The sequence below is a fragment of the Callorhinchus milii genome, unplaced genomic scaffold (assembly GCF_018977255.1).
Source record: "Callorhinchus milii isolate IMCB2004 unplaced genomic scaffold, IMCB_Cmil_1.0 Scaffold6, whole genome shotgun sequence".
Classification (NCBI taxonomy): domain Eukaryota; kingdom Metazoa; phylum Chordata; class Chondrichthyes; order Chimaeriformes; family Callorhinchidae; genus Callorhinchus; species Callorhinchus milii.
Window position 1 is genome coordinate 25,846,842 of NW_024704747.1, and position 18,751 is coordinate 25,865,592.

Sequence of the window (18,751 nt, forward strand, 5' to 3'; positions counted from 1 at the left end):
TTCAAATATCTGTTCCTATCGTTGTCACTCGATTCATTTTTTTTTTGCAGATGTTATGGAAACCGGAACAATAACTTTGTTCCAAATGCCCTTTAAGGAGAATGCACCCTTGCACTGGGAGGCGCTGTGTTGTGTTGCCAGCTGAGGTCGTACAAACACGGCCACGTCTGACTAGGTGGATCTATGTGGTCAAAGTTAACTAGAGTTAGTTGTAAGAAATATTTTAACTGAAAGTACTCATGTATGGGATTTCCGTTTCTTTTAGAAAGAATGAAAGTAACAACACTCTTCATTCATCTGGCCTCATAAGTTAAACCTGAACATCGCAAAGCATTAAATAACATAACGATAATAATTATTAAAGTCATTCTAGGATTCAGACTGCCAGGCCCTAAAGCCAGCAGGTCACCAATTCTGTACTGTATCTCCCACGAACATTGCATTGCAAACAACCATCCACTTCAATTATCCCACAGATCACTGAGTAAAAACAAATGATTACTTACTGTAACGCCTCCTCCATACTGCCAGATCTGCAGTAAAATAAAATCGAAATTAGGTTCAAAAGTCCAGACTGAAGTACAGCACCAACTGAGACGTAAAATTCAGTTTAGAATACAGGGATCCAGATGGATCATTCTCTTGTAAGCGAATATTATAGCAGCTTAAACATTGTTCACTTTATAAAATTTCAGGTAAAACTTTTTTCATAATTGCATTTTGGAAACTTTTCTTGGGTGATGAGTAGCTTATGGTGACAGAACAATGTGGAACTATAGTCTTCACACCAAGGTAATTCGGTCATGTGGCGATTTATACCGTTTTCCTGGTTCTTGGGGGAGTAAACAATATTGCTTACTTTATAAAAAGAGCAATCCTATACAATATTATGACTCCAACCTCTATATTTTTTTGTTTTTTAGGGCATTTCGAATCCGCGTTTGAATTATCCTGACCCGAAATTGAGTTTAGCATTCTACAGTTTGGTCTCTATTTGTTGGCCAATCTGACCCTCAATTGAACTTTTAAAAGAATCCGTTAGTTTATGCTGAGGTTATCAGGACAAATCTCTGAATAAAATATCGATTTGTAATGATCGGGTACATAAAAATCGACCCTACGCCAAAGCTAAACGCGTCTAATTTTTTCCCATGTACTCGGTCAATCTTATGTTGATGTGCTCTGTTTCTTTTTCTTACCAATTCTAGTTTTACTCAGAATTTATAGCACGAAAGTCTTTCATCCTGCTCGACGCTTTACCTCGTCGACGTCGAAGATTTTCGAATTATTCATATCTTATTTTGGTTTTTTTTGAATAACTAAAGGTGTGCTGCTCTTGAAAGATTCAATCGCCCGAAAGTTAGTTCAAAGAGTCGCAATGTGCCAAGTCGTGTATTAAAAGTAAATTTGGTTTGTTGCAGAACTCCCCATATCTTCTGGCTTTGGTTTAAACAATGTTAATTCCATGCAGTATTTAGACCTACTTGTGTTTGATATGTATTAACTCAGACGGTGTTTTTTGCGCTGAATAGACTATTCTCGGAGCTCACTGTTGTACTGTTTATGAGTTCCCAGCCTTCGCTTTCTCTTTGATGCTGCCATGTCAGATTAGGCACATTTTATGTTACCTTTATGTGGGGAATGTCACGGTGTAATATTTTTTTTTAGATTTCCATTCCTACGAATCACTGACGGCGAATGCAAAACAATCGGTGAGAACGTTTGACAATTCATTACAGTTGCTTGCAGTAAGTTAATAAACTGAACAGATATTTAAATAAGATGTAGATTAAACGTCAATTTTTGTAGCACTTTCTCAATTGTTCTGTATTATCAGCCCGAGTTCTTAGAATATAATCGATCATAAACCCTGAAGGCTCCACGCAAAACAAGAACATCAACAATTAAAAAGCATCTTAAAAATAGTATGTAACCTGGAGAAAATAATAACAAGGGTCGACGCCGGTGCTTTACTGTTCTCCTCGGGATTAATGTCTAAATAATTAAGCATTATTACACTGAATCTATATTATACTTCGTGTTTGACTTGGAACATTTACTTTGCTTCCCCGCCCCCTATCTGAATTTTGAAATTAACTTTTAAAATTTAGAATTGCATGTTTACACAGAATGACAGCCGTTTGTTTCTTTTCGGTATCAATTCAGTGAGGAACTCTTCTTAAAGAGTCAGATAAAATGCAATATCTGTGTTTTTTTTAAATAAAGTGCTTAACCTATCAGATCAAATCTGCAATATCAGTTCACTGGTGTAATTCCTTCAGGTTAACATTTAAACGCAAATATAGCTCGCGATCTTACTTAGGATAGCACATTTGCAGTGTCACATCCAAGTATAGCAACACATTTGCAGTCGTGTTTACTTAAGAGTATGAGAACATCATTTTCAGAACTGAAGTCTCTTTCACGTTCATCTACTTATTTAAGCTTGTACTGACGTTGTACTATATTTTCTCCTGGTGGGATTTTCTTGGCTTTGCCCAAGAGACAGAACATGCGCCCAAGAGCCCGAATGACATCAGGTGTCACGCGTTCTGTAGCCTTATTCAGATTAGAAAGAACTTACTTGCTGCTTTTCCAGTACAAAGGTAAAAAGACACCAGGACAGTACCAATCCATAGCGGGCGAACAGGACAGCTTGCTTCTTGGTGTGACTTTCCACAGACCCTCTCGAAAACACTAACCATCTGCACTTGTCTGCTCTTAACCTAATATATGATGTGAATTATATTTTGGCTTGTCAACTCCCCTAACCATAAAACAAAGTTTAATGGCATCACGTGCCCCTCCACAGCCAGTCAGAACGTTGCTCTGTGGCGTCCATATAAATAACCCTTAAACTTTTAAACTTTTATTCACTAAAAGCAGCCATGTCACTGAAAAGTTCTCTCAGTAATAAAAAAAAAGCTAAGCATCTGAGCACCTGGAGGACTGCGTGCCTTGCAGGATAAGTTACGTTCAAGTTGCAACTTATTCCTGGTATCTCTTGCACAACTCAAAGGACCTATTGGACCTGGTAAGTGTAAATACACCACATGTATATTTGACCACTACCTTTTGAGCCACAGCCAAATCAGTAACCGAGGATGGAACCCACTTTCTGTTTATCTGTCCTGCCTTCTTAGTGAGCCGGCTTCTCGTATTTGTCTCTTCACCAAACCGTATTAGTGTTTACTGTCGGCTAGAAAAACCTGTCTACAGTTAACTTGATAGTTCTTTCAATGTAATGGAAACTTAAAAAGATTTGTTCGTAAAGTTCATCGATCTTCCAAGCACATCCGACGAGAATGTTTTAATGAGATAAACCATGCTCAAACGTGTCTTGCGTTGGACACTTTATTGGGTTAGGTTTTAAACGTCAACTGATGGCTGTAGTTAAGGTACACCAATACCTAAATAAGAATATATGTTCTATGAAGACATTATTGAAATAAGCATCAATTCAGCCAAAACGTCTGGCCAAAAATAATAGAAGTATTTTAACTTCAACGTGCAAAGAAGGCTCATTTCAAGGAAATGTTTTGATTTCTGAAACATAGCGACAAGTTATGAAAGAGTTTTGGTAGCAGATGAGAGGGGTGAGAGTATCAATGTGACAACGTATTTGGTTTCTTCACAAGGAACCAATTGATAGTCCAATCATATAGCTGGTTGCAACTAAACGAAACACCAGGTGAACTATTTATTGTTAAAACCGTTTTTATTTCAACCTTGTAGACAAAACACCACTCCTTTCATTTACATTAGATATTGGTAGACATTTAAACATGTTATGTACAGAATATACATGACAAAATATACCTGGGACCACAGCGACACTGGTGCCATCAGCATTCCAAGCAATAATAAGAAAATCGCATTTAATGTAGAAACAAAGTACAACATTTCTGATCTAGGTTTTACAAAATATTATTAAATTATACACTTAGCGAAGCTATTATCCTACATAGGATCTGCTTGTACAGCAACAAAATATACAACACATATTTACCCCATTTTTAGAGACAAATGTCTTACATCACAACTGCTGACCACTCTTTTCTTCTCTCTCCCTCCCACATCTCGAATTTAAGCGTGGATGTTTTAAATATGAAATAAAACCATCGCTAATATTTGTCGGAGACCATGGATTAGTTCTACACGGATTATTTTCTGTACGTACTGGTGACCAGTACATGGGAGGTGGATACCAAGCTATTACCAAAGTCCGAATAGAAGCACTCCATTCAATACTTGCCCAACCAACCTTTCTTATTGCAAATGAAGAGATCACCTAAATAATAATATTAACATAGCCAGTTGTGTGAAACAGCTAAGGCTGAAACCCTCCTCCTGGAGGGGTGATACTTATGCTTTTCAATTTGTTGTCCTTTTTCCATTTCATTCTTCGGTTCTGAAACCAGATTTTAATTTGTCTTTCAGTCAAGCACAGGGCATGAGCGATTTCTATCCGCCGGCGTCGTGTAAGGTATCTGTTATAATGAAATTCTTTTTCTAGCTCCAGAGTCTGGTAACGGGTATAAGCCGTCCTGGTTCTTTTTCCTTCTGTTCCACCTAAGCCTTCTTAAGGGAAGGTTAAAGACATATTACATATAGGTATCGGCACAATCCCATTGTGAAATTCCATGCTTTTCAGAGGTAGATTCAAATCATCAAATGCATTAAAATAGATTAGAATAACAATGACAAATATTTATCTTCCAAGAATTTTAAACTTGTCCCCAAAAAGAAAACGGCGTGTTGCGTAACATTGACATACCTGACAGGTTTATATTCAGAAATGATCTATCCCCGTTATATGTAATTTTACATGATGGTCTTAAATTTTGTTCACTGGATTATGTTTTCCCCTGGATCCACAATAGATTTCATCGACATGAACAGATATGTCAGTATCACGGAGCAGAATGTTGCCAGAGAGCATACCTTGGTTAAGGTGCAGCTTTCTCATCCATGGGTATATTTGCGTCTGATGTGCTTGGTCCTGCGCTAGTTGTCCAGTTTCTGGTTTGGGACTGCTGGTCTCCTCAGGATGCTTATCGGTGACAGGCGATGGGTCTTGGCTACAGCTGTGTCTGGACTCTGTGATAGTAGCCCCAGTCTTAGCCCTGCTAGTTGGGCTTGGTGAGGATCCCGAGAAGAATGCAGTGTCAGAAGACTTATTTTTCGCACCAGATGAGCTAAGGAAAGTGTTGCTGGCTGTTTGTAAGTAGTTGGCAGACCTTTCAGTGTCTCCACACTGATTTGAGTTAGAACGTGTGATGCTGAGGTCTACCCCGGTGTAATCGTAAGCATACCTGGTGGAGAGCACCGCTGGTTCTCCGAAATGCTCGCCCAAAGGGGAAGCATTTCCATAATTCTGCAACTGATACTCGTGGCCATTTTGATAGCGACCTGAGAAGGAGTTTAGAAAGTAGGAACTCATCTGCCTTTTAGGGGGGTTTGATTTGTGGTTCTTAGACGTTTATTCGCCACTAGACTGCACGATATATAATGAAATATGGAAATAAAGGACATGTCATTTCTCTGCCTCCTACGTAGGCAACCAAATATGGGGCACAAGTTTAGATCACGTGAATTTGTTGACCAGTCGTAAATTCTTGTGCCTGACCCTGGGGGTAATTCATGCAGTGAGAATACGCTCTGTGATTCTGCCAGACTTGTCCAATAGCGCCTCCTGCTGATATATACGCGGAAAGCCAGGCGCACAGCAGCAAAACAGAGTCGCAGGAAGGTTTTAACGTTAAACGTCCACCGTTTCCGAAATAGNAAAAAAAAGTCATTTCGAAGCGCTTTACGATATGAGAAAAATAATGAGCGGTTGTAAAAAACGACTTTTTAATGATCCGAAATGAGTTGTGTTGTACCTATCGAAGTTCTTGGGGACTGTGTGCGTAAAATGCTTCTCCAAAATATGGATGTTTTGTTGTTTTGTTCGCAAATATATAGATGTAAATAATAAATAAATTAAATAAATAAATAAATAAATAAATACAGGCGCAGTTTTCAAACTGACAAACGTTTCATGTATGTTTGCGCTGTTAGACAGCATCTCACCCTCTAAAAAAATAATTGGTTGCTTTTATTTTAGTGCTTAATTTAATATGGTGTGGAAAAACTTTGCGTGTGTTGTGGGGGATGTTGGCCACTTAAATTAGAACCAATTTGTTTTGTATCTAATGCACGCGGTAACGTAGTTTAATATTGATTTTAATCATTTCATTATGTGCGAAGCACCCGGACAATGTGTAGACTATATTTTTTTGTCCAATTCAGTTTTTTTAAACTCCTAATTTCTAGTTTGTTAGATTTCTCCTGTGGGGGGGGTCCTACAATTGTTTTTTTAAGAAAATAATAATAATTTAAACTAACATTTTTTATAAGGCACTCCCACCCTTCCGCCCAACACACCCGCACACACACATTGCAAGTCGCTAAAGATTACCACACGGCTCCGGTTACTCACATTTTTATATTTTCGCAAAACATCAACGATGCGGTAAATTACACGGTATTCCGCTTTACAAATTGTAAAATAATCGTTGGAACGAATTTTTTTTGAAAAAAAAAGACGCCTTAAAAAATGACAAATTCCCCACCACTGTTTACCGTTTCTTACCCCCACTAAGTCACAAGTATGTGGTTATGGCAGCAAATACTGTGCTGGAAACAGAGAAATCGTACGCCTTGCGTTTTGTCTGGTTCAGCCAATAACTCGTTTGGAGTATCGCCTGTGTGCAATGTTTCGACGGGTTAACTACTGGCGTAGAGGTAAAGTGCATTAAACTTTATTGTCGGTTTGTATAGTACAGCCTACATCATGAATTGCATTCTGACCGGTGCTGTTATTTACGATTGTGCTCTCTGGTCTGAGATAATCTCCAAATGTGCGCGGTGAAACCATTCCTAAAATTAATCTTTGCAGAAAACAGGCCCGTAAATTAGTTGTCCAATTCATATAAATTTCCAAAACGAATGATATACTCGAAGCATTATACGATGTGGTTCGCATCCTGTGAAAAGGCTGGCGTTTTCCAGGCTCGGTTTCGTTGCAGCATTCAGTTAACAACTGGAACCGGTTCAGACTGCGGAAATGCAGAAACCTCGTAAGAACGATAATTGTAATATTTAAACAAGGTTTTGATTTTGCTGTGTAAAATGTTTGATCGATAGGCGAATTATAAATACTGGTTTGTAATATAGAACATCACAACGAGCAGTGTGTGTGTGTGTGTGTGTGTGTGTGTTGGGGGGAAGGGTAATTCTCTGAAGCAATGCAATGGGTCAGGCCTCCGTTTAACTTTTTAAAATAAATCCGTGAGGACTGCCAAATGTCACAGAATTAATTCTATTTGCACGTAATTATCTGATTGTGACAAAATGAACCACTTTTCATGAGCAGATGTCACCTGCAACTTAAATTCTACTGTAACGAGCAATTTTCCTTTGTATATCGATTAATTCGTCCTATTCACTTTTTTTACGCGTTACTTGATCGCCCCTTTCCCTTCATTTCGGGTTTGAAAACATATTTGACGGAAATACTGTACCCGGAAATGAATACATAAAATACTAGAATAGATTTGTCCTCTCCTTTCAGTGCGTGGTAATGAAAGTATTTGTCTACACGCATTCTCCGTTGTCTGTATATACCGTATTAATATATTACCAAGACATTCAAAAGCAGGAAAGTGAAACTAATGCAAAACAATTCAAACCATGCCTTACTCCAAGGACAATGTTACAACTTTAAAAATAGGCACTGAAGTCATCCATTAGCAGCACAGGATGTGGAACCTCTGCTGTAAGTTAGCACACCATGTTTGTGTTATCCGCCGGTTTCAGCGCTGCATTTCTTATGCGTATGTCCAACTGTGCCTCGCATCAGGTCAAATAGAGGAGAAAATGTCTACACCCTATGGCTCGCTATAATAATGGTAACCGGAGCAAATGTATATTTAGCTGAACATATTTTAGATTGGTTGGGCGTTTACGCAGGGAACTATTCTATTTATTCTCTCTGGACCTGAATACACATGCCAGGTTCTCAGCTGTCAAGCGAGATATACCGCTTTCCCGAGTGTACAGTTTGCCTATGTGTTCCAATCGTGGAAAATCCAACGGTGAACGCAAACATCGTCCAAATTGTTGTATCTAACGGCGAGTGGAATTGGTTTCATACAGTCCTCCCGACCGAGTGCGTCTAACGCTCATAAATCTAACCTTGTCGCAGGCGCCTGTCTGACAGTCGATGGAAGAAATACTGTCTTTGTCCTGTACTAACTGCTCCAGTCGGCTCTTACCAAACAGTCGGTTTAATACAGCAGAGTGGGGTGGAAAATAAAGTCAGGCTTCTAGACTAGTGCCCCCTATGAGGCTGAGACTTTGCTCGGCCTGTCTGTGCACTGTATTACATGCATAACAAGGGACAAATGGGAATTATCGTGTGCGACAGACGAATTAAAATGTTGATTTTTTCGCTTTGCAGTGAAATCAGCTTTGGAGTTTTGGGAGAACGTCGCCGTATCTGGAAATGCATCGGTTCATCAAAAGAGTGAGCTCAACCTCTTTGGACGAAGTTGTTTTTTTTTTGGACTCGCATTGGATAATTCTCATCCAACTACAGATTAAATCAATCGAGGACTTTGTCGGCGTGAGATTAACATCACATTGAAATTATCATTTTTTTTAATGGCGTAAATGTAGCGAATCTTAACATCTAAGATTTTTCGTCTCCGATGCCACACTTTGAGATCCAGTCAAATGTTCCTGACTGCATTAATTATGATTTATTGTATCTTGTTTTTGGAAGCTGGGATTCAAACGATAGTGTTGTTGGAATTATTATGTGAAATAACTCTTCAGAGCAAGACTTTGAAAACCGGGCCAATAAAAATCTCCCACAAACTGTAAATTCCCACAGACAGAGCAGAGTTTATTTGATCGAAAATGCTCGTGTCCCGATTTCATTGACCATCGGTTAAAAAACAGAAAATATTTTTTTCCATTTGTCTTTTCCTTTAATCCTCCGTCATTCTACCACTCGGTCTTGATCAAGATCAAGGCATCGACGAAATTACAATCAGTCTTTGCTTCAGAAAGTTCAAGACTGTATGGCTAAAAGATATTTAGGCATCACATAGTTCGACAGAACCATCTTTGATTTACCTTCAAATATATTTCAATCAGATACGAACCTCGTCTGGTATTTCTAATTGGCATTAAAAATATCGAGCAGTAGTAATAATAATTCCTATATACTGAAGGAATGTATGTATTTTATCAATATATTTTGTATTATATTATATGTTTGGTATATATTCCAATTGATCTCAATAAATTACATGAAATTCAACCTAAAATTGAATTTAGTAGCTCACGTTTGCATTTTTTCACATTGCGAGAATCGGAATATTTAATCTTTGCTTTGCTAAAAATATCTAATTTCTATCGACGTGCTTACCATTTGATATTGAGGAGTGTCTGAACCTAAGAGGGTGTAGTTTCAATTTATACTATTTATAAAACATGTGTATGATTACAGGAATATTTTATTTTACGGTTTTCAAAAAAAAACGTGTGCGCTGATTACAAAATAACCTGTGCTTTATTTCCATAAGGCAAGCAAATTAAACGCACAGGCTAATTAAATGCATTATTGTTAATGTACACATAAACGCTGGCTGTTAGCCACGCCTTAGTCTTTTGATATCACGATGGTTGCACGTATGTCTGCTGCAAGATTAATCTTATTTTTACCCTAATGTAAAATGGAATCATTGCAGATTGGTGTCCAGTTTACAATCACATTAACCCCAAAATGTTCCAGACAGAATATCTCTTATTCGAGTCATAAATTAAGGGAGAAAAAAATAGATAAACAACTCCACTCAAAAAGTATCTAACGACCAGAAATGCAAAAACGGACTTGCCAAAAATATATAAACAACAGCAGTGATATTTATAAACGTTAAATTCAGCGCATGTCTTTAGTTTGCGCATTTTCTTTAAAAAGATAAATCCAACAATGCGGACTAATAGTTAACCTGATTGGTGCATGAGAGACCTTGTTGTTTTAGTATCACTTTACTTCGTCTTTGTATTGTAAACGTTGTAAAAACAGTGTTCGGCTTGCCTGCATCTGACCCAAACACATTGTTCCAAAAGGCTGGAGAGCCCCATGTTTTGTCTCACAACAATTTTCCTGTACCAGCTACAGCATTTTTTGTTTTGCAGACGAGAAAAACCGGGCACAGATGAAGGAAGGGACGGATTGATATCATCTGCAGCTCTGACGAAGTGCGCAGTGTCATAAACCTTCACAGAATCCAGCGCTGGGTGCAGGCAAACTGCAGCCATAATAACCTGAATGCGACTGCTGGATAATCATTGCATAAATGACCTCTCTGTGTGCAGGCTAATGTCACGTGGTAAATTATAACACTGTAATTGAAAATATTATCCGAAGGTTTACCCAGAAACCAAGCATTTCTTCTCACAACACACTGCAGCATCGCCTTACTCTTTTGCACAAGCGCTCGGAACAAGTTGCCGCCATTCATGTTTGTGTGTATTTTCCCTGGACAACGCACATGTACAGCCGAGTTAAGGTCACCTCCTGCGCAATGCTACCAGTAGAAAACCAAACATTTCTGAGGAGGCAATAAACACTGAAGATGGAATACACAGACAGCTCACTGGACGGGATTGACACAAATAGGAACAACAGTCATAATAAAGGAACCGGTTAAACCTCTGATACAGAGCATTGTTCATTATCAGCCAAAGTACAAGCTGTGTCGGCAAAGCTTAAAGCCTATCATTAAAAAAAACCAAGCACAAATCCCAACTCCTTTTCTTACAAATAAATATTGAAACATTAAAAAAAAAGCATTTAACACGATTCCCGCTATTTGGATTCAATCAATTCCCCAGACTAATCCGAAAAAAGGCTCCTTTATTGTTCGTTCATTTGCTGCCCGACATTTCTCGCCTTAACCGCTTAGAACCCATCCAATGAAACAAACATCGCCCACTTCTATGTTCGCTAGTGCCATCTGCAATCATAAAAATGGGGAAAGAACATCACTTACCCATTTCAGGGCTTTTCCCTGAGATCGAAACCAGGCGAATTTTGTATTCCATTGGTACTCTTCGATCAATAAGGCAATTGGAAAGAAAAATCAGGTAAGGTGAATGAAAAAGGCAATGGAAAGACTGTAAGCAGACATCAAATGTCGGCGAAAGTCCAAAACATGAAGTCGAATGACTTGCACACAGTTATAGAGCAACAGCACTGGACACCGAGATGCTGCGGAAAGTAGTCTTGTTTCTGTGAGGAACTGGCGTCAGATACCAACCACAAAAAGCAAGCTAAGAGAGATACTGACAGAAAGGACGGTTTGAGACGAGTTAGCAGCGGAATGCAGTGAAATATTCGCAAGGGAAATCAAGAAAAGGCCATGAACGCAGTTACTAGATTCACATGACTATTGGTGGCCAATGGGAGCGTCTCCTCAGTCGTAAAAGGTCCATTGCAAAGTTGTAAATTTTCTTCAAACAAAAAGGAATTCGCAGCAATTCCTTGCGGGTTTCGCAAGTAACAGCTCGCAAGAGCCATGTTTCATTTAACGAGTTTCTTTGCCGCAGCCATTTGTTGTAATGAGTTCTGGTAACGAACACCTTAAACCGCAATAGCGATGCAATTCAATCCATATCGTCGATTTTACCCCCAAACTGCCCAGATGGGCCATGGGCATGTCACAACACGCATTTTGTTATGACTTGGCTTATATCCGTGTTTTAAATAAGTGTCAATTTTAAACATACACATGTATATTTTAAAAAAAGTCCCATGATTAATTCAAACCGCAGCATTTATGAAACGTAATGCTGTCAGAAGGTTTGTTTTATTGCATACTCATATTCGATGAGGTTGGCTTAGGTTAGGCTGAGACGAGGCAGAGGTAAGCTAGTTTGAGCAACAGAATAATATCCCAAACGTAAGGGAAAATGGTCTTTATGAGAGAGAAAAAACAATAGACAAGAAACGCGAAGCGTCAGCGATTCGTTCTGCACAAGTGTGTGAAGCAAATCTCTTCAAACATCACCTTTAGCCGCCACTCTGTTTTCGTATTGTGTTTTAACGCTGCGCTAAAAAAAAATCATCAGACACGAGCAGCAAAAGCTACACGCGATTCTGCTTCAGAGGGACAAAAATAATCGAACTTCTAACAGAAACCAACACACCAAAGTCCTGCAAGACCGCAGCAAGCTGCCCGAGGCACCATCAAAGGCCTCGATATCCGCACAAACATGTTGTAAACAGATTTCTCCCATCAAATGTACTCAGCGCGAATAAAGGTTGCTTTTTCAAATCTTTCTCTCAGTTCGTTGTGTGAACAATTGTCCCGGATCGGATTTTTATTTACACCGAGAGTAGCTTAGATCGTCACTTCATTTTACGCCAGGGCAATGTTTTGCGAGAAAGCCACGAATTTAAACAGCTCATAATTGTCAGGATTCAGATGTTCAGATTTTTTCCGGGTCCAATCGCTCCCTTATAGGTCTCACCCTGTCGCTGGGGGAGAGGTGGGTACATCTGGTGTAGATCCAAAACGGTCCAAAAAGCTGGGGAGTGATTTTATAGGGAAAAGGTCAAAACACAAACTGGGTCAGAAATGTAATGCAAGTGGGCACGAGCTATTTTTTAAAAAGTAAAATGACAGTAAACGTAAGATGCCCAGAAGTGCGGAGAGCGTAAATAAAAGTCCACACAGGTTTAAAAGAAATATCTTTTATTTAATACCAGTAGGTTTTCGCAATCGATGAAGAGGTTTGCGTTTGAATTGCCCGTTTTCTCGACTCAATTTCAGCCCTCAAAAGGGAGAACGAAAACAGGGAATTCAAACATTTTGTCCAGGTTTTCACAAACAAAACAAACGCACTGCCTATACAGTTGGCGCAAACGTTTTTCTAACTAAAATGCACAAATGTTTTTTTTTAATACGCATAGTTGTATTTATTATTATCTTTCTTCTCGCTTGTACATCGGAAACTTCTGGGACGAATCACCGTCCACGGAGTATTTCCACCTCAACCTGCTTTCAGAAGAATGTAAAACTGTTTGAGGATCGAGTATGTCTACTGAGTTGGGAATGGCGGAAATTGCAGCAATTAAACAACACGCTGTTGACGACCCCCGCAATAAGGACGTGGAACTAATTTCCCAACTTGTGTAATCCCAGTGAATTTAAAATAAACTTTTCATTAATTTTGCTCTTTGTTTCAACTCCCCCCCCCCCCTCCCCCCCCCTCTCATTCGTCCAAATTACAGCAGATCGGGCGAATTCCTAGAAAAACTTGTGTAACGTGAGACATGAGGAGGTGCAGAACCTACAACCTTGTGAGAAGCGTCTGCGTTTGGAAGCTCGATATAAAGGAAGGCAATCTTTTACAGATTGCTTAAAATTCCGCGTGACACACATCTCTCCTCTAAATCGGTACAAAATTGCAGTTACACAAAGACTACGATCACGATAGCTGCAATTAAATTATTCCGAAGCGAGCCGTTTGCCTTGTCATCGCCATTGAAATGAGTTTCCGACATTTAATACATTTCTCAAAGTATGGTTGCATTAATATAATACATAATGCTACTCGGGAAAAGAGCAGTATGTACAGGTTTGGCAAGACACTGGAATCGCTGGACAGCGATTGCGCGAGTGAATGTTAATTGCTGTTTCATTTGGCAACTATACCAGAACAGGATTACTGCACAACTTTGAGTAAACGACGTCTGGTAATTTAATATAAAATCGAATTCAATTACCATGAGAAACATGTTCTAAATTAGATATTTTGCATCGCTCCCGTATGTTTGCAGCAGCTTTCTGACTATGTCGCTGGAAGCGCATGTTATCTTCAGACTTGCAAGCAATTGCATGTATTGATCGCTTGTGTAACAGTCTACAATGTTTGCTTTAACTGATCATTTCCTGTTTGTTCATATCAATGTTTTTCTACATTCAAGCTTATCGTGTCAGTGTTGTTTGCCGTATACTTGTGGGTAAAGAGAAGGTGGTGCTGGAGAGAGAAAAAAAAGCGCCACGTCCTATTTATAAGGGTATAAATACAACGTGTAAACCCGTGGCCACCGCTGTTGTTTAATGCTCGGACGTGACTTGATCGCTGCTGAAGTAAAGTTTGATGTAAAGATGAAAGGTCACTCGGCAGCTGAAGACATGGCTTTCGCGTCCAGCCTTTAAGCAGCAAAGAATGAATTCGAACGCAAGAGTTCATAATTTGCCCAGTGATTTGTAGTATTAGACATTTTATTGTCGGTTTTACGAGATTTGCTGATATACGCTTTACAGTAGAGCACAGTTTAACACCAAACGCTAACTTTTATTGCGTTGTTTTAGCCACACATGAGCCAGGCATGTGATCTGGTTATCCAATGGCGACTCTCACACCGTTTGATTCAACTTGGAGCTCACATGAACTAATATTCTACTCATCGACTATCATTACGTTTGATAAGCATATGGAGAATAAAGCCGAGTTTCAGGCTTTTTCATCCGTTTAACGAACACTACTTTGGACTCCTATCGCATGGGTCCAACCCCCGTATGGCAACAGGATTAAAAAATATATAAACTACATTTGATTTAATCTCGCAGCAATGCTCAATCCAGCTGCAACATGTTGATAAACCGCTGTGAAATATGATTTACCTCCCAAAGGATCTTCTAAAAAAATGTGCCATCTCATTGCCTGTGAAATGCATTAATTTGGTTTTCTCTACTCTTTTCAGGATTCGGGGTCTAAAATGAAGCAAGCACAGTGTTGATTTTTAAACAACATTTATTAATTTAATCACATTCGACCATCATAAAAAGTGACTATTGCTGCAAAATACCACGTAATTCTTTTTGTCTGTGTTTAAAATCTGCGTTTCAGAGAGATAGATAATAGTTCAGAATTTCCAGCCACAATATACCACCAATTAATTCATACACACAGTAATTAAGACACATCGCAAGTGCACTATTTGTTTCTACAATTCATAAAGTGTATTCGCAATACATTCCAAATAATTCATTCTATTAGGCAGTTCATGTTGTTGGGTATAATCACAAAAATGCTAAAACAATCAACAAACTAAATCAATCACAATATAATTTCATATATTCACGTTATCAAAAACAAGAACTTCAATTTCAAAAATGGCTGTTCTGCGATTTTGCCACTTTTCCACTTTTTCACTTGTAAAGGGAGTTGCATAATTTTATAGAATTGGTGATAGCTGTCACGGTGTGATTGAAAAGGATAAAATGATACACAAATACTTCATTAGAAATAATGTCAAATTAAGGCTATAGACATATATATATGTAAAAAAAAGTGGACTTTTTGCACAAAACTAGCCACCAATGTGCTGTAGGCTGCAGAGCTCCTTTTGATCACCACATTTTACCAGTGTAACTCGTACAAGCTGAATGATGTTTTGTTTTGAGAGAGAGAGAGAGAGAGAGTGAGAGAGAGGAGCAATGGCAGGAAAGTTATTTGGTATCGTTTTCTGTTGCCTCCTGCTCAGTTTCTTCCAGCTCTTTCTTTACCCCTTCCTCCTCCTCGTTGCGAGAGGTTGGAAATTTGTCCTTGTTGTTTTCTTTTTTCCACTTCATCCTCCTGTTTTGAAACCAGATCTTCACCTGTCTCTCAGTCAGTCCCAAAGCGTGTGAAACCTCGATTCTTCGCTTTCGAGTCAGATAGGGGTTGAACAGGAATTCCTTCTCCAGCTCCAGAGTTTGGAATCGGCTGTAAGTTTGTCTGCCTCTACGCCTGCCGGGGGCTGCTGGGGAAAGCGACAAACACAGAAAAGAAACGTTAATATCTATGCAGTAAAAATGATGGCAAACTGAGAAATAAATGGCAATAATAATGTTGGCTCTGCCCTGCAGTCCGACACAATGAAGATCCTCTCCACATAAATATATACAGATAGTGTGCTGAACACCTTAGCAATATAACTGAGCCGTAAAACGTGAGATGAAAACTAATTTTAATATATCCAACCTTGAGGTCTCATCCAGGGAAACATTTGAGTAGGAGACGAGTTCTGATTTAAGTGCTCTGGTTCTTCGCCAATATTACTGCTGGACGATTTACAGTCAGGATATTGTACCAGATCGGCCTCTTGCTGTGTCGTAAAAATCTGCTGTCTCTGTAAATTATCGTATCCGTAAAATTTAGAGGGGTCACTATGACACGTAATTCCACAAGGATTCTGTTGAAAGCCAGTATTAGGAAGTGCTGATGTCCCATGATGGTAAAATTCTTGAACTTGAGTTGGGTGCTGGAAGCTCGCACCGCTGCTGGGTCCATAGACTACAGCGTGTCTGCTGGCAACGTCTTGGGGAAAGCGGCAGTCGTAGTAAGTGGGACTTAACGTCTCTCCTGGCTTGTACTTGGAGTAAAATGGATTGACAAAATATGAACTCATCTGGGCTGGCTCGAGAAACGGTCAGCGGAGCAATCACCGCACCGATCAATGTGGGTTTCTGTGTTGTGTTTTTTTAAAAAAAACACACACACACACACACACACACTCGCAGCAAACAACAAGAGCAACAGCAGCACCAGCAGCAGCAGCGACAACAACAACAACAACAACAACGACGACAAGAAACACACAACTTGAAATAAAAGTTATTTGGGTTCCCGGGGTCTACGCAGTGCTCATGATGGGCAGTGCAGGTCTTGTGAGCACTGATGCCCAGTGGAACATACTCGCTGCTACTGTAAGGAACGCCAACCACTGCCTCTCACTGCTTTGCTTTGCTTTGCTTTAAGCTGTTTCACTTTGAATCCGCAGATCAATTCTCCAGCAGCTCAGGAGAGAGAGAGAGCCTTTGCCTTGCAGTTTGCAGTTTGCAGTTTGCAGCTTTGGCGGCCAACTCGTCAACCCCCCTCTGAACTGGGGAATGATATTTTGCTAAAGTAAAGAAGGGCATTCAGATTGGGGTGTGTGTGTGTGTGTGTGTGTGTGTTGGGTGGGGGGGAGGGGAGGGGGGGAGTGTGGGGGGGTGGAGTGGGGGGGGTGGAGGGAAAAAAAAGATAACATGCGGATTAATATATTCAGCACAATCTCATTACAATTAGGCGGGCCGCTTCACACGAAACATGAAATACGTGCGCCACTCAGCTGAAGTGAGGTGAGGCTCGACTACAGCAACTGCAATTAGATTTCAGAGCACAACAAGGTGAGACTGGACTCAAGGTCAAGATATGGTCGAAAATGGGGAGGGGGGGGGGTTGGTGGAGGGGGGGGGGGTGTTGGAGAGAGAGAGCGAGAGAGAGAGAGAGAGAGAGGCAGAGAACAGAGGACTGCAAGATTTGGCACAGGCTTTATACCTGGGATTATTTTGGTGGAGGCTCTTCATACTTTACATCTTCTGGAACCTGTCCCCTGTCTATCGATCTGTCTAAACCGAGGATGTACATGTACTGTGGGTAGATACATATCTGCACACAGAAGCAATATGTTACATTACACCTACATGTCAGTAGTCTGCCTGGATTCTATTGCCAATCGAGCAGTACATGCCTCAGTGTTGTGGGACATGGCAAGAGATCCGAAACAGTACATAGATGCGTGTTAAGAAAACTATATCAAACAGCATTAATATAAGAAATGCCCCCTTGCACGTTTTACGAGAAGAAACGTTTACCCTTGACTCAGAGAGAGAGAGAAAAAAAACAGGCACGCTTGACTGAAACTTTGAGGTTAATTGCTACCTAATGAAAATCATGCCTGTGAATACGATTTCCATCATTTCACCCCCCGGCAGACGTCATTACCGAGGAAAGTAGCTCGAATATGCAGGGGAAAAAAAACACACCGTTTTTAGCTCCAGGTTGGAATTTCAACAAGAACTCGAGCACCGGGAGAAACAACAAGTGCAAAACGAGAAGCGCGTTGGCTATGGTTTGCTTCAGAGAGAGGCGAATTATAATAATAATAATAATAATAATAATAACAATCCTTGCGTTTGATAGAGCGCTTTTCACGTCGGGAGGACGTCCCATAGCGCTTCACAGAACGCACCGCGAAGCGAATTGACTGTATATGTTTGCGGGCGGAGGGCGGCAGCCAATTGCGCACAGCAGCGTCCCCGCAGACGGTCGTGGATTGAAAATGACCCCCATTTATTATCGGTGTCGGTGTTTCGAGAGGCTCGTGAATAAACCGAATCCCCATTACCCCCCACACCCCCCGCCCCCCCCCCCCCCCCCCCCCACCCCCACCCCCCCACCCCCCTCGAGCCACTGCGTTTAAAGTTTAATCGAGAAGGACCGCTCGATCTGGTTCCACATGGTATTCACGGTGAACTTTGTGCCTCACGCTCCGTTGGTTGCCTCAACCCCAAGGAAACCTTCAGAGAAACAGCATTACAAATGTCTCCTCTCCACTGCCCGCCACGACCGGATCGGTTCCACTCGCAGTTTTAACGCAATACCCCCCCCCCCCCCCACTCCCCCCCCACCCCCCAAAATGATGGAAAGTTGGGCCACCTCTCGGTTCTGCGCGCCTTCTGTTTTTTTTAAAAAATAATAATAAAAAAAAATACACACGTTTTTGAATCGGTTTTGTTCGCGCGGAAACGAAAGCAAAAGATGCAGCTGGAAAGTCGCAAAGGTGTTTCTTTGCTCAGAGCGTTTATAGCTATGA

General features: G+C 40.3%; 3 protein-coding genes across 9 annotated transcripts in view; all 3 read right to left on the bottom strand.

Moving 5' to 3' along the window:
* hoxd3a (homeobox D3a) overlaps positions 1 to 11,170 on the bottom strand; it is a 37,819-nt gene extending 26,649 nt beyond the window's left edge. For 2 of the 5 annotated variants that reach the window (XM_042336051.1, XM_007890052.2), the window contains exons 1-2: positions 2,585 to 2,682; positions 507 to 533 (exon numbers count right to left, since the gene is read on the bottom strand). The gene's annotated coding sequence lies outside the window, so the exon portion shown is untranslated. Of the gene's footprint in view, positions 1 to 506; positions 534 to 2,584; positions 2,683 to 11,111 lie in introns of those variants that run through there. The other 3 variants (XM_007890051.2, XM_007890055.2, XM_007890053.2) reach the window with 3 other exon arrangements.
* On the bottom strand, positions 3,700 to 5,689 carry LOC103176483 (homeobox protein Hox-D5). 2 transcript variants are annotated; one of them, XM_007890057.2, is made up of 2 exons: positions 4,945 to 5,689; positions 3,700 to 4,578 (listed from the first exon to the last, which is right to left on the bottom strand). In XM_007890057.2, the coding sequence occupies exons 1-2, from the start codon at positions 5,441 to 5,443 to the stop codon at positions 4,331 to 4,333; spliced, it is 747 nt and encodes a 248-aa protein (XP_007888248.2). In that variant the 5' UTR covers positions 5,444 to 5,689; the 3' UTR covers positions 3,700 to 4,330. The 2 variants fall into 2 exon arrangements, with proteins under 2 accessions (XP_007888248.2, XP_007888247.2); XM_007890056.2 differs by having other exon boundaries at positions 3,700 to 4,581.
* A 3,695-nt stretch (positions 11,171 to 14,865) lies between the features above and the next one.
* Positions 14,866 to 17,013, bottom strand: hoxd8 (homeobox D8). 2 transcript variants are annotated; one of them, XM_007890048.2, is made up of 2 exons: positions 16,096 to 17,013; positions 14,866 to 15,874 (listed from the first exon to the last, which is right to left on the bottom strand). In XM_007890048.2, the coding sequence occupies exons 1-2, from the start codon at positions 16,520 to 16,522 to the stop codon at positions 15,582 to 15,584; spliced, it is 720 nt and encodes a 239-aa protein (XP_007888239.1). In that variant the 5' UTR covers positions 16,523 to 17,013; the 3' UTR covers positions 14,866 to 15,581.
* Positions 17,014 to 18,751: the final 1,738 nt, after the last annotated feature.